Source organism: Trachemys scripta, chromosome 1 (assembly GCF_013100865.1).
Source record: "Trachemys scripta elegans isolate TJP31775 chromosome 1, CAS_Tse_1.0, whole genome shotgun sequence".
Classification (NCBI taxonomy): domain Eukaryota; kingdom Metazoa; phylum Chordata; order Testudines; family Emydidae; genus Trachemys; species Trachemys scripta.
Genome location: NC_048298.1, coordinates 13,960,225 through 13,980,979, shown reverse-complemented (window position 1 = coordinate 13,980,979; position 20,755 = coordinate 13,960,225). Strand labels below are relative to the sequence as shown.

The 20,755-nt window shown below is 44.2% G+C and overlaps 2 protein-coding genes across 5 annotated transcripts in view; one reads left to right on the top strand and one right to left on the bottom strand.

Moving 5' to 3' along the window:
* Positions 1 to 19,454, bottom strand: part of CDC123 (cell division cycle 123) — a 73,987-nt gene extending 54,533 nt beyond the window's left edge. The window contains exons 1-5 of the mRNA XM_034764909.1: positions 19,290 to 19,454; positions 18,373 to 18,444; positions 12,894 to 12,954; positions 11,326 to 11,358; positions 2,193 to 2,288 (exon numbers count right to left, since the gene is read on the bottom strand). Coding sequence (XP_034620800.1) covers positions 2,193 to 2,288; positions 11,326 to 11,358; positions 12,894 to 12,954; positions 18,373 to 18,444; positions 19,290 to 19,363 — 336 coding nt within the window. The 5' untranslated portion in view covers positions 19,364 to 19,454. The remainder of the gene's footprint in view (positions 1 to 2,192; positions 2,289 to 11,325; positions 11,359 to 12,893; positions 12,955 to 18,372; positions 18,445 to 19,289) is intronic.
* A 9-nt stretch (positions 19,455 to 19,463) lies between these two features.
* Positions 19,464 to 20,755, top strand: part of NUDT5 (nudix hydrolase 5) — a 22,643-nt gene continuing 21,351 nt past the window's right edge. The window contains exon 1 of one of the 4 annotated variants that reach the window (XM_034764922.1): positions 19,464 to 19,687. In XM_034764922.1, the coding sequence (XP_034620813.1) occupies positions 19,479 to 19,687 (209 nt within the window). In that variant the 5' untranslated portion in view covers positions 19,464 to 19,478. The remainder of the gene's footprint in view (positions 19,688 to 20,755) is intronic. The other 3 variants (XM_034764937.1, XM_034764946.1, XM_034764928.1) reach the window with 3 other exon arrangements.

Below are 20,755 nucleotides of genomic sequence, written 5' to 3'. Positions count from 1 at the left end.
TAGATGGGTTGGGAGTTCTGGGGGGGCTGTCAGGGGGCAGGAGTGTGGAGAGGGATCGGAGCAGTCAGGGGACAGGGAGCAGAGGGGTTTAGATGGGTTGGGAGTTCTGGGGGGGGCTGTCAGGGGGTGGGGAGTGGTTGGATGGGGCGTGGGAGTCCCAGGGGTCTGTCTGGGGGTGGGGGTGTGGATAAGGGTTGGGGCAGTCAGGGGACAAGAGGCAGGGAGGCTTAGATAGGGGGTGGAGTCCTGGGGGGCAGTTATGGGCAGGGGTCCCAGGAGGGGGCAGTCAGGGGACAAGGAACGGGGGGAGGGTTGGGGGTTCTGGGGGGGGGCGGGAAGTGGGAGGGGCAGGGGCGGGGCTAGGCGGGGCTCCTCCCGTCCTCTTTTTTGCTTGCTGAAATATGGTAACCCTACCCCTATCAGCTCCCTGCTCCCCTAAGTTCCCTGTATCAATTGCCCGCAGTTCAGCTGTCCCTCCCCCCACTGCCATGTGCTGCTCCTGCCCTCTGCCTTGGAGCTGCTCCCTGAGACTTCTGCTTGCTGTGCGGGGGGCGGGGGGGAGGGAGGAAGAGGGAGGCTAATGTCAACTTGTCCCCCTCCTCCCTGCACCCCGCTTACCCCATCTTCCATAGAGCAGGGGCAACACAGGACAAGGCTCAGGACGGAGAGAGCTTGCTGGCAGCAGCTGCGGTCTCAACAAACTGATCTAATTAACAAGGCAGTGTACTTAAGAGTAGGGTCAGCGTACTTAAAGGGGAAATGCACATCTCTCTCTCTCTCTCTCTCTCACACACACACACACACACACAGTGTGTCTGTCTGCGATATTGTCTCCCCTCCCTCCATTCCTGCTGCCTTGTAGAGTGAGAGAGTTAACCCTTGAGGGCTTAGACAATTGCTAGTTCATCATTTAGCAGTAAGGCATTCCCTGGGAAATATCCCACTCTCTGACTCCTTCACCTCAACCAAACTTCACAATCATCATCACTGTGTACCAGTATTAAATTGTTTGTTTAAAATTTAGTGTGTGTGTGTGTGGAACCTAACCCCCTCATTTACATTAATTCTTATGAGGAAATTGGATTCGCTTAACATCGTTTCACTTAAAGTCGCATTTTGCAGGAACATAATTACAACGTTAAGTGAGGAGTTACTGTACTGCACACCATTTTGAAGTATGAGTTGACAAGCAGGACTACAAAGATGGACAACTGATTTTGGCAGGAGTTTCTCTTCTCATCACGAACACATGACTCAATGAAGTATTGTTCTGTGCATGGACATATACTGAAATCAGTGCAAATCAAAATAGGAACAAGTCTTTTCTTCAGTATTACCAAGCAATTTCCTGGGTCCTTTGGGCAGAAACTCCCTTTAGGAATCTGACAGGAGAACTTTGCGATATGCTAACATTAAGAGTCAAATTTTTAGACATGTTTTAAACTAAAAAGGACAGAATGAAGAACGTATTTTATATCCTGCTAACACAGTAAGTTTAAACAGGCAGCTAGGTTTTATTCTTCTTATTTTTTTTGTGTGGCGTGGGAGATGTGATGGGGAAATGGAGAGGAGGGGAGAAGAATTTTTTTTTTTTAAAGACTGATTTTTCTCTAAGCAAAAAATACTGAAGTACGTGAATTATGGAGAAACCACAATAATCAAAGCAGGGGCTGTTGCCTATCAGTAAAAACCCTTTTTAGATTATTACATTTAAAATAACCCTTACACTATTCACCGGGATTTTAATCTCATAACACTTTGTTTTGTCAAAGAAAAGCAATTAAATTAGCTATATATCTCAGAATTGTCATGGCAAAGTAAAACTAAAGTTCTTGCTAAGCTGTATACCTTCTAGACCTTGATTCGAGACATTTTTATTTTCTCTACAAACCACTAATAAATACCTATCAAATGAAGAGAACAGCTGAATGTTTGGAAAGGACGTGCATACCGTACCTCTTCCCATATAAATTCCAGCTCATGAAACAGTACCAGGGTGATGCAATGCTGTACTACATCAGGGTGTGCAACTCGACTGCACCAAATTGTACTGCAGAAGCACTCCAATGAGAACTCTGCTACTGCACCAGCCTCCATCAATGCAGTTACTCTCCTCCCACGTCCCAGATACATCAAAGAGTTGATTACAACCAAGTCTGTTAAAACATTTAGGATGTAATCAGTGTTCTTACCCTTGGAGCACTCCAGTTGAGCTTCGGGAAGATGCTGCCCCCCAGGGAAGTGATAGCTTCTTGAACTTTAAGTGCAAACTCAGGGAATTCTGGTGCCTAAATGGAGAACAGAAGGTAATTCACATTCAATCAGGAAAAAGGTTAGCTTTACAAATATAATTAAGGATGTAAATTACAGTTGGCAATAGATTCATATGCAAATCCAGTATTACCATTCAAAAACCATGAGGCAGGCTCCAAAAATCATGAGATTTTAAATAAGTTTTTGTTTTCTGATGCTTAAACCTTTGCAGTTCATGTTTTCAAGCTTTTCTCTGTAATAATGAGGGCTAGACACTTACTTGTTTTTTTTAAATGAAAACAGATTCCTGGGGCTTTAGAAAAAAAAAATCACCACAAGACTGATGATAACATCATGAGAACTAGCCACACTGCGAGTCTAACAAATAAGCAACTTTTAAAGGGACACTTGTAGGTTAAGTCAAGACTATAGATGATAATGAAATAACATTTGACAAGATTAGAATTTTTTTCATGCTGGTTTTAGACATTTCAAACAAATGGTCTTTTTTTGGGGGTGAGGGAGGTTTTTAGACATTCCCCTGAAAAATTTGCAACCCAAATATTGTAGCATTATGCCAAGGTATGAAAGCTAGAAAGTGAAACAATAAACAAAACTGACTGGTCTAATTTCAGTGTTGAAACTGATACAAGTGCAAAAGTAAACAAATCAGTTAAATAACAAGATATGCATCAGATCTTAACACCTCACAAAACTAAAACTTAATTTATTAGGAATATATATGTGTGTATATTTTGCATGTGTATATTATATGTGTGTGTGTATGTGTATGTATATATACATATATACACACACACATATATATAAAAATATACGCACTTTTTAATATTTATCACTTAACATGACAACATCCCTGTAGAGAAGAGCAAATCTTAAAACATCTATATACACAATCCCAGATCCCGATCTCCCAGCTGTTCTGCATCTGAAGTTAATAGGGCTTCATGCAATGTGGCTCCTCCTGATGGGAAACAGCTTGTAGGGCTGGGGCCTTAAAGACACTCTTCAGTAATATGTGTTAACTTGCACCAAGAGAATAGACTGTGCTGGGAATCTTTGGCTTTGAAAAAGAATGTGATGCTTGTTTAAAAATAAGTGATTTACTGTATAGAAGAACACCAAAAATAGAAAAAAAAAAATCCTTCACGATTCTACAAGCACTACTAGTGTGGGTGGCTAGCACAGAGGAAGGAATAAATCTCTGCCCTTCAAAAGAATATCAAAGACTTGTGGACATTTGCCAAAGATTTTTCATCCTGAAGAATAAATAAATGATGTCACAGTAAGCAGTGTTTGGAAAATGCTATTTCCATCAATGTTTATATAAAATGCATCTTAAAAATAACACCTACGTTAAATCTAAGATCTTTCTCCTCCCCTCACACCCCACACTGGAAATAAAATCTTACATCCACAAGAATATTTTATCCTTTTTTAGCTTCTCCCAACACGATTTCCCACCAAACCACTAAAAAAAAAATCCCCACTTAAGTGGAATGATTTAAGTTGTACTTGGCTTCATATGTTTTGAGTTTTTACTTACCGCACTGTTTAGTTTTCAAAAGGAACCACACTTGAAGTTCCTCCCTCCCAACCCTGCCCCCAAAAACCTGAACAAGCAATTTTTTGCACCATCGAGTTACTTTTCAAGGTCCCCTCCGGTGACTTTCACCGAGGGATAGCTGGCAACACTGATGCTCTGTCACTTTGTGGGCATGCAGTCCAATCAGCATGAAGGTGCTGGGAGGTGATGGGACATGCTCAGTGTAGATGGCATCTTCTGAGCATTTAGCAGCCAAAATCTAACGAGTCTCAACTGAGCATGTGCGAACTGCGATTTTCAGAGACTCAGAATGCCAAATTCAGGCAGCAAAGGCCATATTCTGGAACTAGGGCAAAACTGGTCATATTTCATGTCCCTGCTCCAATTCACGGTAATGTTAGAAATTCACAATAAAAATGATTGTACACATTTTGTTTAACATGAGCAAAACACATTAGTCCCTAACCTTGTTGTGAAAAATTGCTGAGCAGTTCCATTGTACTAGACACCATACCAAAACAATACAAAATAAGTCCTTGCCCCAGAGAGCTCACAACCTAGGACAAAATTAGATCATCCAGCATCTTTAAAAGAAATTAGGAACTGATGGACTGAAACCAGCTTCAAAAAATCAACTTTGCAAAGAACTCATGCTGTGCTCTTTGTGCAGAACTCATGCTGTGAACTAGTCAGACACCAAAAGAAGTCTTTTAAACCCATTTTTCCTGTGTTTTCTCAATGTCAGAGCACTCACGCCGCTTTTATAACCATTAGTACAGCATCACTGCCTTGGTCATATAGTCATAGAATTTAAGGCCAGAAGAGACCACTGAATCATCTAGTCTGACCCGATGTATATCACAAGACACCACCACCACCCACACACTAAACCCAACAACTGAAATTAGACCAAAGTACACCTCTATCCCAATATAACGCGACCCGATATAACACGAATCCAGATATAACGCGGTAAAGCAATGCTCCAGGGCAGCCGGGCTGCACACTACGGCGGATCAAAGCAAGTTCGATATAATGTGGTTTCACCTATAACGCAGTAAGATTTTTTGGCTCACGAGGACAGCGTTATATCGGGGTAGAGGTGTATTACAACCCTCAGGGGACTAAACTATTATGTGCCACACGCAGAAAAAAGAAGTGACTCGGGCACACCAGTGCCTGAGGCCCCTGAAATGGCAGGGAATTAAGTGGGAGTGGGATATATCCAGATGATTCTGGCAAGTGACCTGCAGCCACATGCTGCTGAGAAAGGCAGGCCAGTGCTGGGGAAGCTTGTGTTGGCAATGTGCCTGTGCTGTATAGTGCCTGGCCTGTGGACAGAGGACTGAATTCTATCGGGCTGTCAATCTGGCCCCTTTTACCAGCATTCAATTTGATCTTTACGGTCATTAAGTACATGTGAGATGTCTGTCTAGAGCCTTTCCATTTTAATACATCCCTGCTCAAATGGATTTCTTTGTGAGGTTTATGCAGCTGGCTTTTCTATGTAGTTAAATTCTCTGTCACGCATTTCTTAAGTGTTCCTAGTGGCCATGACAGCCACTGCTGCAGGGCACAAAGTAAGGTTCAGAATGTAGATTATGAGCCAAGTAAAGAAGTTATTTTCACTGAATTTGAAAAAAATAGTTTACTTTGTATGTGTGATGGATTTTCTTAGTAGTTTTTCTTTTAAAATACTTTGACATTTGAGAAGGCACTTTGTGTTCTACACATACACTTTGTTTAAAAAACAGACCGACATTATTTCAACACTGTAATTACTAGGGCTATCATGCGATTAAAAAAGTTAATTGCACGATTAAAAAAGTTAATGACGATCACTGCACCTTGGAGGGGCTTGCTGCTGGTCACTAACAAAGCACTGAGAGAGACAGCCAGGATGGAGAGAGTTAAGGGGGCACAGGAGTCCCACAGTCCCAGGCTACATCCTGGGGGGATCCCATCACAGTTTGTCTTACTGATTGGCTGAACAAGAAGTAGGACTGAGTGGACTTGTAGGCTCTGAAGTTTTATATTATTTTGTTTTTGAGTGCAGTTATGTAACAAACAAAGAATCTACATTTGTAAGTTGCACTTTCACAACAAAGAGATTGCACTACAGTACTTGTATGAGGTGAATTGAAAAATATTATTTCTTTTATCAGAGGGGTAGCCGTGTTAGTCTGTATCCACAAAAACAACAAGGAATCCGGTGGCACCTTAAGGACGAACAGATTTATTTGGGCATAAGCTTTCGTAGGTAAGAACCCCACTTCTTCAGATGCATGGAGTGAAAATTACAGATACAAGCATAAATATACTGACACATGAAGAAAATAGCTACCGGCTATTTGGACTCTCTTCCTTCAGACCCTACGCTACCAGCACTCCCAGCTATCTTCGAGACACCACCGACTTCCCGTAGAAACTACGATGCATTGATGAGCTTCCTGAAAACACCATCCTGGCCACCATGGATGTAGAAGCTCTTTACACCAATATTCCACATGAGGATGGACTACAAGCTATCAGGAACAGTATCCCTGATGAGGCCACCGCACACCTGGTGCTGAGCTCTGTGACTTTGTCCTCACCCACAACCATTTCAGATTTGGGGACAACTTATACCTTCAAGTCAGCGGCACTGCTATGAGTACCCACATGGCCCCACAGTATGCCAACATTTTTATGGCTGACTTGGAACAACACTTCCTCAGCTCTCGTCCCCTAGCGCCCCTCCTCTACTTGTGCTACACTGATGACATCTTCATCATATGGACCCACAGGAAGGAAACCCTTGAAGAATTCCACTTGGACTTCAACAATTTCCACCCCACCATCAACCTCAGCCTGGACCAGTCCACACAAGAGATCCACTTCCTGGACACTAAAGTGAAAATAAGTGATGGTCACATAAACACCACCCTATACCGGAAACTACTGACCGCTATACGTACCTACATGCCTCCAGCTTCCATCCAAGACACATCACACGATCCATTGCCTACAGACAAGCCCTAAGATACAACCGCATTTGCTCCAATCCCTCAGACAGAGACAGACACCTACAAGATCTTTATCAAGCATTTTTAAAACTACACTACCCACCTGAGGAAGTGAGGAAACAGATTGACAGAGCGAGACCCAGAAGTCACCTACTGCAGGACAGGCCCAGCCCAACAAGGAAAATAACAGAACACCACTGGCCATCACGTATAGCCCCCAGCTAAAACCTCTCCAGCACATCATCAACAATCTACAACCTATCCTGGAAAACGATCCCTCACTCTCACAGACCTTGGGAGGCAGGCCAGTCCTCGCTTACACACAGCCCCCAAACCTGAAGCAAATACTGACCAGGAACTACACACCACACCACAGAATCACTAACCCAGGAACCAATCCCTGTAACAAACCCCGTTGCCTACTCTGTCCCCATATCTACTCTAGCAACATCATCAGAGGACCCAACCACATCAGCCACACCATCAGGAGCTCATTCACCTGCACATCTACTAATGTGATATATACCATCATGTGCCAGCAATGCCCCTCTGCCATGTACATTGGCCAAACCGGACAGTCTCTACGTAAAAGAATAAATGGACACAAATCAGACATCAGGAATGGTAACATACAAAAGCCAGTAGGAGAACACTTCAATCCCCCTGGACATTCAATAACAGATTTAAAAATAGCCACTCTTCAACAACAACAAAACTTCAAAAACAGACTTCAAAGAGAAACTGCAGAGCTACAATTCATTTGCAAATTTAACACCATTAATTTGGGATTGAATAGGGACTGGGAGTGGCTGGCTCACTACAAAAGCAATTTTCCCTCTCTTGGTATTGACACCTCATCAATAATTGGGAGTGGACCACATCCACCCTGACTGAATTGGCCTTGTCAACACTGGTTCTCCACTTGTAAGGTAACTCCCTTCTCTTCCTGTGCCAGTATATTTATGCTTGTATCTGTAATTTTTACTCCACGCATCTGAAGAAGTGGGTTTTTTACCCACGAAAGCTTATGCCCAAATAAATCTGTTAGTCTTTAAGGTGCCACCAGACTCCTCATTATTTCTTTTGTTTATCATTTTTACAGTGCAAATATTTGTAATAAAAAATAATATACACTGATTTCAATTACAACACAGAATACAATATATATGAAAATCAAGAAAAATATCCAAAATATTTAATATATTTCAGTTGGTATTCTATTGTTTAACAGTGCGATTAAAACTGTGATTAGTCGCAATTAATTTTTTAAGTTAATCGTGCAAGTTAACTGCGATTAATCAACAGTCCTAGTAATTACATCAGAAAGACATATTTTAAAAGAGCATATAAAAATCAGTGATTGGTTCAAGACAAATAAATCTCCTAAACCATCATGAGGGGCAGAGAGGAAAAACAAAAGTATACACATCGGAGGTAAAATCCTGGTCCCACTGAGTTCAATGGAGAATTGCCATTGACTTCAACTGGGCCAGGATTTTACTCACTAAGTTTTCATATAACTCGGATCTTGAACATCCTTAATAAATGTATAAAAATTAATCAGTTTTACTTTAAGTAGCATAAAGAATCATAGTTATACAATCAAAACATCTTAATACTGAAACAGAATAAGCAACATCCAAACCATTAACCCTGCTTCCTCCTATCTCCAGCCTAGGGAAGCTTGCCATTTCTCAAAAACCGGAACACATATAGCTCTTGACCTTTATATAATATAAGCTTTTCTACAAATATTAATCCTCTAATTTATTCTGATGGAGCCTCTTGTAACTGTAACCCAAATAGAGCAACTAAGGTGATGAACTCCAATCCAAAGCCTGGACATGATGCTTAGCTGGTCTAAGCTGGCATAGTTTCAGTGAAGTCAGTGGAGTTACACCAACTTGGATACAGCACTTTTTGAATGTACTTTCTTTGATTGTAAAGTGTCATGTTTTGTTTACAGTGCTGTGCAAATAATGTCTGGCTGTTGAATCAGATCTCATAATTAGAAAGGTAAAATGCAACGAACACCACACAAAATCCCTGGTCTGAACAATTTACAATCTAAGGCACCAATTTGAAAAAGACACAGGTGTGTAAGTAGCTCCACTGAAATCAACAGACACTACTCACAAGTGTAAAGTTAAACACATGTTTAAGTCTCTATAGATTTAAAATGCAAAGCTGTAAACTCTAAGTAAACATATAAGCTACTGAGAGTCCAGGACACGTGTTTGTACAGTGCTTAGTACAATTACTCTTGGGGGGAATTCTGCGTCACTGTGTGCACACATATTTCATGTGCCATGCATATTTTTAATTATTATTATTATTTTACAGAAAATAGCTTCTGCTGAAAAGTTGATGCCCACCAGAGGGCGCTATGGCGCTAGACTACAGCAGCCGCTCCTGGCAAGTCCCAGCTATGATAGGGAAGAGAAAGAGCCTGCGTTCTTCACAGTGCCTGTTGGACCAGGTCAGGAGACAGGAGATATGGGGAGTCACACAGCGTGGGGCTGCTGGGGGGTCAGACAAGGGCTCATAAGGGCTAGTGGGGGAGGACAGACTGGGGCAGGAGCTGAATGGGAGTGGAGGCGCAGGGCCACAGGGAGGAGGTAGATGCAGAGCCACACGGGCAGAGGGGGTGCAGAGCTACAGAGGGAAGGCTCAGTGGGGGCACAGAGACATGGGGACAGGGGGTGCAGGGGCATGTGGGCAGAGGGGGTGCAGAGCTATAGGAGGAAGGGGGATGGCTGTGTGGGGACACAGACACATGGGGACAGGGGGTGCAGGTACACATGTATACGAGGGGAGGGGACTGGCTGAGGGGGGTGCCTGGGACACATGGGCAGAGGGAAGGGGTTGCAGAGCTACAGGGGGAACGGGACTGGCTGAGTGGGGGCACAGAGACACATGGGGACGGGGGTGCACGGACACATGGGGACAGGGGGAGAGAGTGTCTGAGTGGGGGTGGAGGGACACATGGGAGTGCAGGGTCACATGGGGACAGGAGCAGATGTGCCTGACTGAATGGGAGGGGCTAGGGGTCAGCCATGATCTGCCTGGGGGATGCTCCCTAATAATCCCTCCCCACCACCACGCCCAGAAAAATCTGTTCCATACTTTTCCTACCCATACCCAACAAACCTTCAAGGTCATACCCATGCTCCTTCTCAGCAATTACTTCCCTCTCCCTCAGCTCCTCCGATACCTCTGACTCACCCAAGCCTTTGCACTGCTTCTGAGAGGTGCAGAAAATACGGTTCTGTACTGTAGTTTAAATGAATTATTACTCAAAGTTCTGTATTAATATTCCTAGTAAGGACTCTATTTGTCAAAAAACATTTCCTGAATCTTTTTTGTTGTCTATATTGTTAGAGATATACTTTCTGACAGGTACTGATATAATGCGACCCGATATAACACGAATTCGGTTATAATGTGGTAAAGCAGTGCTCCGGGGGGAGGGAGGGAGGGGGAAGAGAGGAAGGCGGCTGCGCACTCTGGCAGATCAAAGCAAGTTCGATATAACACGGTTTCATCTATAATGCAGTAAGATTTTTTGGCTCCCGAGGACAGCATTATATTAGAGTAGAGGTGTATTTAGAAATAAGTTACCAAAATAATTGAAACTGGTGTCAAATAACACAACATAATCACAAATAAAATATGCAGAATTTTAAAATATTGTGTGCAGAATTTTTAATTTTTTGGCGCAGAATCCCCCAGGAGTAAACAATGGAGCCACAAAACTGATCAAAACACTTTGGCTCTACCACATTAATAAGATGGATGGGCATGGCACAGATGATAGGCAAAAAGGGGTGCAACTACATCAATATTTGTGGAATTAATGGACTTTTCAGAAGTGATTTGGAAGAGGAGAGGGAGGGGGCTTGTTTCATGGTAGTCAGGATCCTGTTTCAAGAGCAGGGGGCTGCACAAAAAGGATGCAAAGACAGGAGAAGGAAAAATGACAATTTGAGCAGATCGTAGGAAAGGGACATAGGAGGAAATAATGGCAAAGGTGTAGGAGATTGGAGTTGCGGAGAGCTCTGAAAGCAGAAAGCTACAGGGCCTTCATCTCTTCTGCCTAAGGTTTGATTATGTAATTGGGGACACATGTTGGAAGTGGCAAGAATGAAAGATGGCTATATTTAGTGCTGAACTTCTGTTCATTTCCTATAGCCTGGTGAGAGTCAGATCCTTAAACACTGGCCCATTTTTATTTTTGATTATCCACAAAGGAAGCAATAACTTGATTTTCATATTACAATTTAAATAAGATTCCGGTCACTGGTGTGTTTTGGACAAAAAGTGAGATTCCACCAGGTTCTATAATGAGAAACATCCACCCTGCTACAAATCTGGAATGGCCTGATACATGTTAATTGTAACAATGGGTAAATTTATCCTTCTGAAAATGAGCTTAATTCTCAGGTTACAGAAAGAATAATGTGAACAAAATCCCATGTTTTTAGGTACATAAAGCATCCTTACCGTAAGTGTTGTGGTATTCTCATCATCTGACCACTAAATGAAAGAGGAATAGAACAATTTTTAATGGTTTCTTGGATGTCCTAGCATATTTATTATTTATGTAACACCATAAATCTACATAACATTGTACAATAGGTAAAACATGCCAAACAAATCCAGTTTCTGTCCTGGAGATCTTGTATCATAAAGACGAGAGTGGGTACAGCACCCAACATATAGAGAGGTGCAGTTTTTGTAGACAGAACACTTCACATAAATGAAGATAGCAAATAAGAGCTTGTCTACACAGTGAGTTAGCATGCAGTAAGCCAGAGTGTGAATTTACAGCGCACCAGTATGCTGCACACTAACCTGATGTGTAGGTCCTGCTACAGTGCAGTGAAAGTCCCAGAGCATGCTGGGTTTCTGAGCCACCCCCCGGAACTTTCACTGCGGTGTAACAGAATCGACACAGTGAGTTAGTGTGCAGCAGGCTGTCATGCTGTAGAGTCATACCCCGGCTTGCCACACACTAACTCACTGTGTAGACAAGACCTAATAAAAATAATGGTCTAAAGGAAAAAGGGAGAGGCAGAACAGTTCAGGAAGTATGGGGCTATGAAAAGCCATGCACAGCACAAAACCTTGGGTTTAGCAACAGTATTACCGTCCTTAACTGTAGAAATAAGTCTTGAAGTCGTCTTTGCAAATTACAACCAGAACATGACAGAGAAGCAAGCCAAGGAGAGTAAAGCTTGGCACAGCTCTGTCCCTNGAAGTCGTCTTTGCAAATTACAACCGGAACATGACAGAGAAGCAAGCCAAGGAGATGTGCAGAGTAAAGCTTGGCTCAGCTCTGTCCCTGCCAACATCTTGTCCAATTCCCACCACTTCTCAGTTCTAGACCAATGGTTAGCTAACTTCGCTTCAATTCTTTTTCTCTTCAAGAGCTTACATTGTTTTTCCCAGGGTGCCTCCTTTGCCTGGAATGTCCTCCCTGATCCTGTTTGGTACACAGCCTCTCTTTGTTCCTTCAAATGCCCCCTGTAAAACCCACTTCTTTCCACAGTCTCTCCACTGTTTCCTTCTGAGCCTAACAAAACCAATTAATAAAGAAACTAATAAGATATGTCCTTGTGAGAAACAAATATAATAGCAATATTTTATGCAAACTTTCCTCCCTCCCTGAAGTCGGGATGTATGTAACCCAGGGATTGGCAACCTTTGGCATGAGGCCTATGAGGGAAATCCGCTGGCGGGCCAGGCCGGTTTGTAATACTGGCAGTGTCCGCAGGTTCGGCTAATCGCAGCTCCTACCGCGGCCAGTGGGAGCTGCGATCGGCCAAACCTGCGGACGCTGCAGGTTAACAAACCCTCCCGGCCCGCCAGCGGATTTCCCTCACGGGCCGGGTGCCAAAGGTTGCTGATCCCTGATCTAAACTAAGTTTTAAGTTCCTCACAGCAGGGACCATGTTTTTATTATTCTGTAAAGTGCTATGCCTCCCTATAGATCTCTACAGGTGTGGTAAGTATTAATACATTTACTTTGTAAGAGACTTCACACAAGTTTTATTACATTTTGTACCAACCTGTATTTCCTCTGCCTGATCATCATCACTGTCTTCCTGAGAACATGTTGGGGGATCATCCCTGAAACAAAAGTTAGAGAGGGGGGAAAAAAAGCTCTTAGAAATCTTGAGTATTGAGAGTTTGATTTTGACAGAACACTTTGAACTTCCACCATAACTGCCAGCTAAAGATCTCAAAGTGCTTTTATAAGTGGATGAATTAAGTCTCACAATACACTGTGATGCAGTTACAGTGAGTCAGTGGCAAAGCCAAGAATAGAAGACAGATCTCCCAAGTCCAGTGCCCTAGTCACAAAATCATTCTGCTTTTTTGTCAGCATATCACTTTCACTTCTGAAACCATTCAAACTCATTGAATATTTTGTGACTCATTTTATTCAGATTTTTATACCACACCTATCAACATGGTAAGTGCCTCCCAGCAGTGCATTAAATGAGGTAACTAGAAAACCACAGGATTGATGCTGCTCCTCTCCCCGGGGGAAAACTGGGAGCTTTTAACTTTGCTTGTGTTTTTGTAGGCAAGGTCAAAGAGGCAGGCCTTGCACATGGAGGAGAAGTTGAGGTTTTTAATGGTTCTTAGATATTATTGGAATTGATTCCAGAGTCTCAGACCACCGCTTGAGAAAGTTCTGTCCCCTTACAAACAAGCTGGACTGTTGGTGCTTCGTTGTGCCAAGTGAGTGGAGTGGTTGACCACAATCTTCATCTTAGAGCTTTAGGTGATTTCTTAGGTTCCTTGGCCCATATCACTGAGCACCTCAAGGGAAAGGACCGAGTCCATGACTATGAGTCCATATTCTGTGGGAAGTCAGTGTAGCAAGCAGGACAGGTTTGATGTTTGCCATGCTGCTAGTGAGACAGTGTTACTGGAGAGCAAAAACTGCAAGCAGCTAAGGCCTGGTCTATACCTAAAACTTAGGTCTATCTCGCTACGTTGACTCAGGTGTGTGATTTTTCACCCCCAGAGAGATGTAGTTAAGCCGACTTAAGCCCTGGTATAGACACCATTATGTCAACGGAAGAATTCTTCTGTTGGCCTTGTCACCACCTCTCAAAGGGGTGGATTTACTACAGTGACAGAAAAACCCCTTCCATTGCTGTAGCAAGTATCTACATTGTAGCTGTGCCACTGTAGCACCTGTAGTATAGACAGAGTTTCTGCTGTTCATCAAAGTCATTGACAAAGATACTATGGAGCAAACTACAATTCAGCTCTGCAGATCTAAGATTCAGATGCTGATTCATCCAGGTTTAAAAGCAAAACTAATCGTGATTGAGAGAAGATGATGTCTAAAACACGTGTGTTTGCTTTTTAGAAAATTCACCTTCCAGAAAGACTGGACTTTATACAGGATTGTATGTTTAAAGACACTTAAAAATCATATTATGCAGCAGTATATGACAACCTCTCCACTGACCACAGTAGATGCTGCTCATGTCCAGCGACTGCATAATCAGACCTTGAGTCTTAGATTTTCAGAAACTTGGCCATAAATTGAATAATAGCTGCTAAGTTGATTTACATAATGATGCAGGATCAGAGGGAAGATGCAGGCCCCTCCTAGCCATAAAAGTTTGATGATAACTCTAATTTCCTATACATATCCTTTAGAAAACCTTTCAAAATTGGGGGAAAAAAATAATATGGTTTCGTCTTTTTAAAATATTTTAATTCACATTCCCTCACTGTGACTTTACTCCTGGGGAAATTCTGCAAAATTCTACATATTTTATTTGTCAAAATAACACAATATCATCACACCAGTTACAATTATTTTGGCAATTTATTTCAAAATACCTGTCAGCAAGTATGTCTGTAATAATACAGACAACAACAAAAATTGAGGAAACGTTTTTTGACAAAGATTCCTTACTAGGCTTATTAATACAGAACTCTTGAGTAATAATTCATTTAAACTACAATTACAGGGGCCAGCTTCCTCATTTCCTGGGGGGTGATCAACCCCTGCTCTGCCCCAGGCCACACCCCCACTCCACCCCTTCCCCCAAGGCCCCACCCCTCCCGCCTCTTCCCGCCCCTGAACATGCCCTGCCCTCGTTCTCCCCCCTCCCCCCAGCGTCTCCCACACACCGCTGAACAAATGATCTGCGGAGGGCAGGAGGCACTGGGAGGGAGGGGGAGGAGCCGACTGACATGGACACTGGCGGGCAGGAGGCACTGGTGGGGAGAAGGAGGAAGAGCTGATCGGCGGGCCCCTATGGGTGCTGAGCACCCACTATTTTTTTTCTGTGGGTGCTCCAACGCCAGAGCACCCACGGAGTCGGCGCCTATGACGACAATACAGAAACGTATTTCTCAGACCCCTCAGAAGCAGTGCAAAGATTTGTGGGAGTCAGGAGTAATGGAAGAGCTGAAGGAGAGGGAAACAATTTCTGGGAAGGAGCCTGGGAGTGAACCTGTGGGGTTGTTGGGTATGGGTGAAAGAAATATGGAACAGTGTTTTTTGGCGGGGAAGGGGGATTGTTAGGGAGCCTCCTCCATGCAGAATTTGGCTGAACCCTAGCCTCTCCCATTCAGTCAGGAACATCTGCCCCTGTCCCCATGTGTCCCATACCCCTGCTTCTGTCCTCGTGTGGCCCTGCACTCCCCTGCTCTCCATTCCCATGTGACCCTACACCCCTATTCCCATTCAGCCCCTGCCCCAGTTTGTCCCCCACCACTAGCCCTTCTGAACTCCAGTCTATGTGATCCCCCAGCAGCCCTGTGTGCCCACCCATATCCCATGCCTTCTAACCTGGCCCTGCAGGCTGGGCACTGTGAGCAATGCAGCCAGCTGCTGTTTGCTACTGCTGGTGAGCTAGCTGCTCTCTGTTCTGGTGCCTGAGCAGCCCCTGGTGGGCATAACTGCAGTGCCTCTGGTGGAATGTATTTTTCGCAGAGGGAAAAAAATCTGCGGGAGGCATATGCGCAATGGTGCAGAATTCCCCCAGTAGGATGACTTTCTAAAAATGCACAACTTTCTGATCTACATCTCTTAATCATTAGGTCTGCAACAAAGGCAAAGTACTAACTAGGAAATTATAGAACAAGGACTGACTTCTGAATTTGGGTATTACCAAGATTTATGCATACAATAAATCACTTTACAAAGAAGCAGCAGGGAGAGACTAACAGGAGATCAAGAAGCAAATGTACGTCTCTGCCCATTGTTTCTCTAATATATCTGCTCCATCCTACTCCACCATCAAGTAATCACCATCATGGCATTGACATAGGAGATTGTCTGGTCCATATGCACTATTAGTTCTGCTTAAAGTCAACCTTAATCAGAAGGCAGCCTAAGTAGCCTTATTCTTTTGTGGACTCCCATCTCATACTAAGGGCATGGCTACACTTGCAGATGTAGAGCACTGTGAGTTAAAACAGCCCTCGGAGAGTGCAGTAGGGAAAGCACTGCTGTCTGTCCACACTGACAGCTTCAAGCGTACTGGCGTGGCCACATTTGCAGCAGCATTGAGAGCAGTGCATTATGGGCAGCTATCCCAGCATGCAAGTGACTGCAATGTGCTTTTCAAATGGGGGGGTGGGGTGGGGTAAAGTGTGACAGGGAGTGTGTTCTGTGTATGTAGGGGGGGAGAGAGTGGGTTTTTGGGGTGCTGAGAGTGTCAGCATGCTGTCTTGTAAGTTCAGACCCCCCTCCCCCGCCTCTCTCTCACTCACTCAAAGCAAACAGTAAATGTTTGCTTTTTCTCTGTGCTGATAAGCAGCCAGCTTCTCCGAAACGGAGCTTTGAAAGGGCATTTCCGCTTTCCTGCAGACGATTTCACAACAATGATAAGAGTGGCCACTTGACTTAAGGGGATAATGGGACGTTTCCGGAGGCTGATCACAGCGCAGTAATGCAACACCTCGTTCACATTGGTGCTGCAGCGCTCCACCGGGGGCGCAGCAAACGTTATTCCACTCGCTCAGGTGGAGTACCAGTAGCACTGTAGCCGCGGAGTCAGAGTGCTCTATGTGCCTTGCCAGTGTGGATGGGGAGTGAGCTAGGGTGCCCGGGGCTGCTTTATTGCGCTGTAACTAGCAAGTGTAGCCAAGGCCTAAGTCTCTTTACTACAACTCCTAGGCCTACCAGATCTCCTACTTAATCTGAGCCAGAGAGGGAACAAATTCATGGCCTGATTTCCCCTCTTCCACATGCTTCTCGCCATTTTGGGGAACTATGGCTAGCTGTATATTTAATGGATTCTCCAGTGTTCTGCTCCTTCCAGAGGCAGTCATGCTATCTGATTTCATTACTTTGAATACAACATGATTGGATTAACCTAAAGGCTTAGCTGGAAGAGCAATGACCTGCTGTGTGGAAAACTCATTCTTGTGCCTCAGGAGAGGCAACATTCCCAACTTCTGCAGGGGAGGGTGTAGCACCCTTTGTTCCTCCCTATCAGGATGGAAATTAAATTAAAGCAACTGAAATCACTGATTTTAATCATGATTTAAATTAGCAACCAGGAAACTTTTACTGAAATAATTGTTTTAATTGTGTTTTATATTTGTATTTTTAAGTTATTTTCCTAAAGGAAGGTTGATTCTCATTAGTTGGTAACCATTAAACTACGTTATTTGCAACTTGCCTTTACACAAATGTGTTACTTCTTTGTGCCAAACAAGAGGATACAATATCAATGCACATTTATTTATGAATAAAGGTAACTTAAGATATATAGTTGCTTATTCTTAATTTTTACATTTTTATATTAGAAAATGATAAATTATACATTTCTTATTTACTAAATGATTGATTTTTCACTTGTGATTTGAGTCAAGCTTATTTTGGACAGATATTCAAATGTAATTCAGAATACACAAAAGAGCATTTCATTTTTGTGCTGGACATACAAGAAAAAAATAATCAAAATATGTTTTTCATATAAAATCAACTGATTTAGTAAAAAAGGAATTAGGATCTATAATTAGTGAATTTAACTGTTTCTGGTCCCCATGTCCTTCAAGATTTTAGAACTAGATAATGTCATCCTCTGAATCCTAGTTTTTATTTATAGATCAGAAGAGTTTCCTGCTTCTTCCAACTCCCAATTGGTTTCTTAATTTTGAATTAACTAGTCATTTAACTAAATTAGTTGAATAAAGTAAAATGAAGAAAATATTCTCTCTAAACTTGCAAAAGAGGCTACTGTTGTCAAAAGTTGGTTTAGCACTTCCAACTCTAGTTCCAGGTGCTTAACCAGTAACTTCCACTGGTTCAGAGGTCTGACTTTCTTTAAAAAGTAACAGCAAACAAGTACTACTTAATTTAAATGATTTTAACAGATTATATAATAAATTTAGGTCTGAATATAGGTTGGCATTTTTTCAAATTTAATTTTAAAAGGGTTTATTAAAAAAATAAACCTGTATTTAATTGAGTTTCATCCACCCTATATTATCAAATATATGCAGATGAACTACGTATAGGGAGACAAAATTTAATATTTGAAAAATACTTATTTTTACCTTCCTGAAACTACCAGAGTTCCATCATCCAGCAAATAATCCTTCACATTCTGTGGCAGTGGAAGTATAGCACTGAACAAACAAAAGGCAGAAAAATTATTAGAACAATTAAGGCTAAAGAAAATAAAAAATCCCAACAACATTCCATGTCCCTTTAATTCTGTGGAAGAAACACACACAGAAACACACGGACATGAACACAGTTGTTGTGTTCTATCCCAATCTTATGCTCCCCCCCCCCTCCCAAAATCAAACCAACACACAAAAATACTTTTTCTTGGGGGGGGGGGCAAAGAGGAGAATAAAGAGGAGAATAAAAGTGCACAAAGGGTTTCTTTAAATGAAACATTTGTTATGCAATTAATTTTGTAACTGTATTCCTCAACCATGAAAAGGTGTAAGCTCCATGTCCTGCCTCCACACCCTCCCTAGCCCTCAGTGCTCTCCCCTACACTTTCACCGCAGCCCCCATGCACTCTTCTCATACCAGTCTCTCTCAATAGGTGTTCCTAACCCTCCAACTGCCAGATGCTAGAACTGGAGGACAGGGGATGGATCATTGGATACATTGCCCTGTCCTGTTCATTTCCTTTGAAACATTGGACACTAGCAACCACTGTCAGAAGACGGGATACTGGGCTAGATGGACCATTGGTCTAACCCAGAATAGCCATCCTTGGGCACATGCCCTCCCCATCCACCCCAGCCCAGCTCCTCCGTGCCCTGCCCCCACACCAGCTTCTGCATGTTCTCGCCCTCAGCCCAGCTCTCCCAATCCTGCTCCCCGCCAGCCCCTCCAGGCCCTGCCCCCACACCCCCTCCCCCGGCCCAGCCCCTCCAGGCCCTGCCCTGCCCCCACACCCCGTCCCCCGGCCCAGCCCCTCCAGGCCCTGCCCCCACGCCCGCTCCACTCCCACCTGCGGATGGTGAGGGCCCGGAAGCGCGGGTACCACGCCGAGAACTGGCAGTGCACAACCTGCTCCTTCTTCATCGTCGCTGCTCCGAGTCCGCTCCAGCGCCCGGAACCCTCCGCCCAGGCCCAGCGGAGCCGCCCGGAACTCGCTCCCGCTGCACCAGGCAGGGGACCCGGCGGGAGGTGCCAGCCGATGCACAGGGGCGGAAGGAGCGGCAGCCGAGACCCGGAAGGGAAATCGGCGAGGGTGGAAGGTTGGGGGTTAAGCGATCCCTGCGCGAGGCTGGGAGCGGGCAGTGAGCGCGGAGGAGCAGCTGGGGAGGGTCCCGGCCAGCCAGTCACCGCGCAGAGGGTAACGGTCAGAGGCGGCTGGAGGGAGGGGCCACGCCGTGTGGAGAGCGGGTGCGGCTAGGGCTCGGGATAGGGCGGCAGGAGACGGGGGTGGCGTCATGGGGGGCAATGGGGCTGCAGGGATGGGGGTTGCATAACGTGGGCAGGGGCAATGGGACAGTAGGGATGGGGGGCATAGAGGGGGGCAGGGGAAATGGGGCGGTGTCACAGGGGGAATGAGGCAGTAGGGATTTGGGTTGCATAACGTGGGCAGGGGCAATGGGGCAATAGGGATGGGGGGCAGGGGGAATGGGGTGGTGGTATGGTGGGAATGGGGCAGTAGTGTTACCAGCTTTGCCTCTGTTGCTTTTTACAGCTTTGCCTGTTACTTTGGGGTATGCTCATTTATTAAGTTTACTCTTCTTGGGAAGGGAGGGTGTTCTGTATTTCTATCAATGTACTACTTGTGTTTTCATATGGAGCTCTACTTCTCCCAAGTTCCCTCCCAGTGGAGCTATCCTGCAGGGCCTAGGTTCTCCAGGGCTGGGTTCTTCTAGCCCAGGGGTGGCCAACCTGTGGCTCCGGCGTCACATGCGGCTCCTTGTATAGGCTAGTTTCAGAGTAACAGCCGTGTTAGTCTGTATCCGCAAAAAGAAGAACCGGAGTACTTGTGGCACCTTAGAGACTAACAAATTTATTAGAGCATAAGCTTTCGTGGACTAGTCCACGAAAGCTTATGCTCTAATAAATTTGTTAGTCTCTAAGGTGCCACAAGTACTCCTGTTCTTCTTTTTGCGGATACAGACTAACACGGCTGCTACTCTGAAACCTCTCACCTAATGAGAGTTTAGTGGGGATGCTGTAGATACATGTTCCCCATCAATCATTCTGAGCTATGAAATTCAGGGAGTTCACTGTGATTTGCACCAGAACACCAAGAGGCTGTTTCCTTCTTCTTACTTTGGGAGCTCATGCAGAAAGGAGTCATGGCAGGGAGGGGGGAAGATTTTGTGGAGAAGTGATTCTTTAATATACATGGCTTTTCTCTGATCTGTTAATGTCCTGGCCTTTGACAGGTAAAATGCCACTAATAGGGGTAAGGCATTAGTTAGAATGGGAGGAAAGGGAGCCTGAATAGAC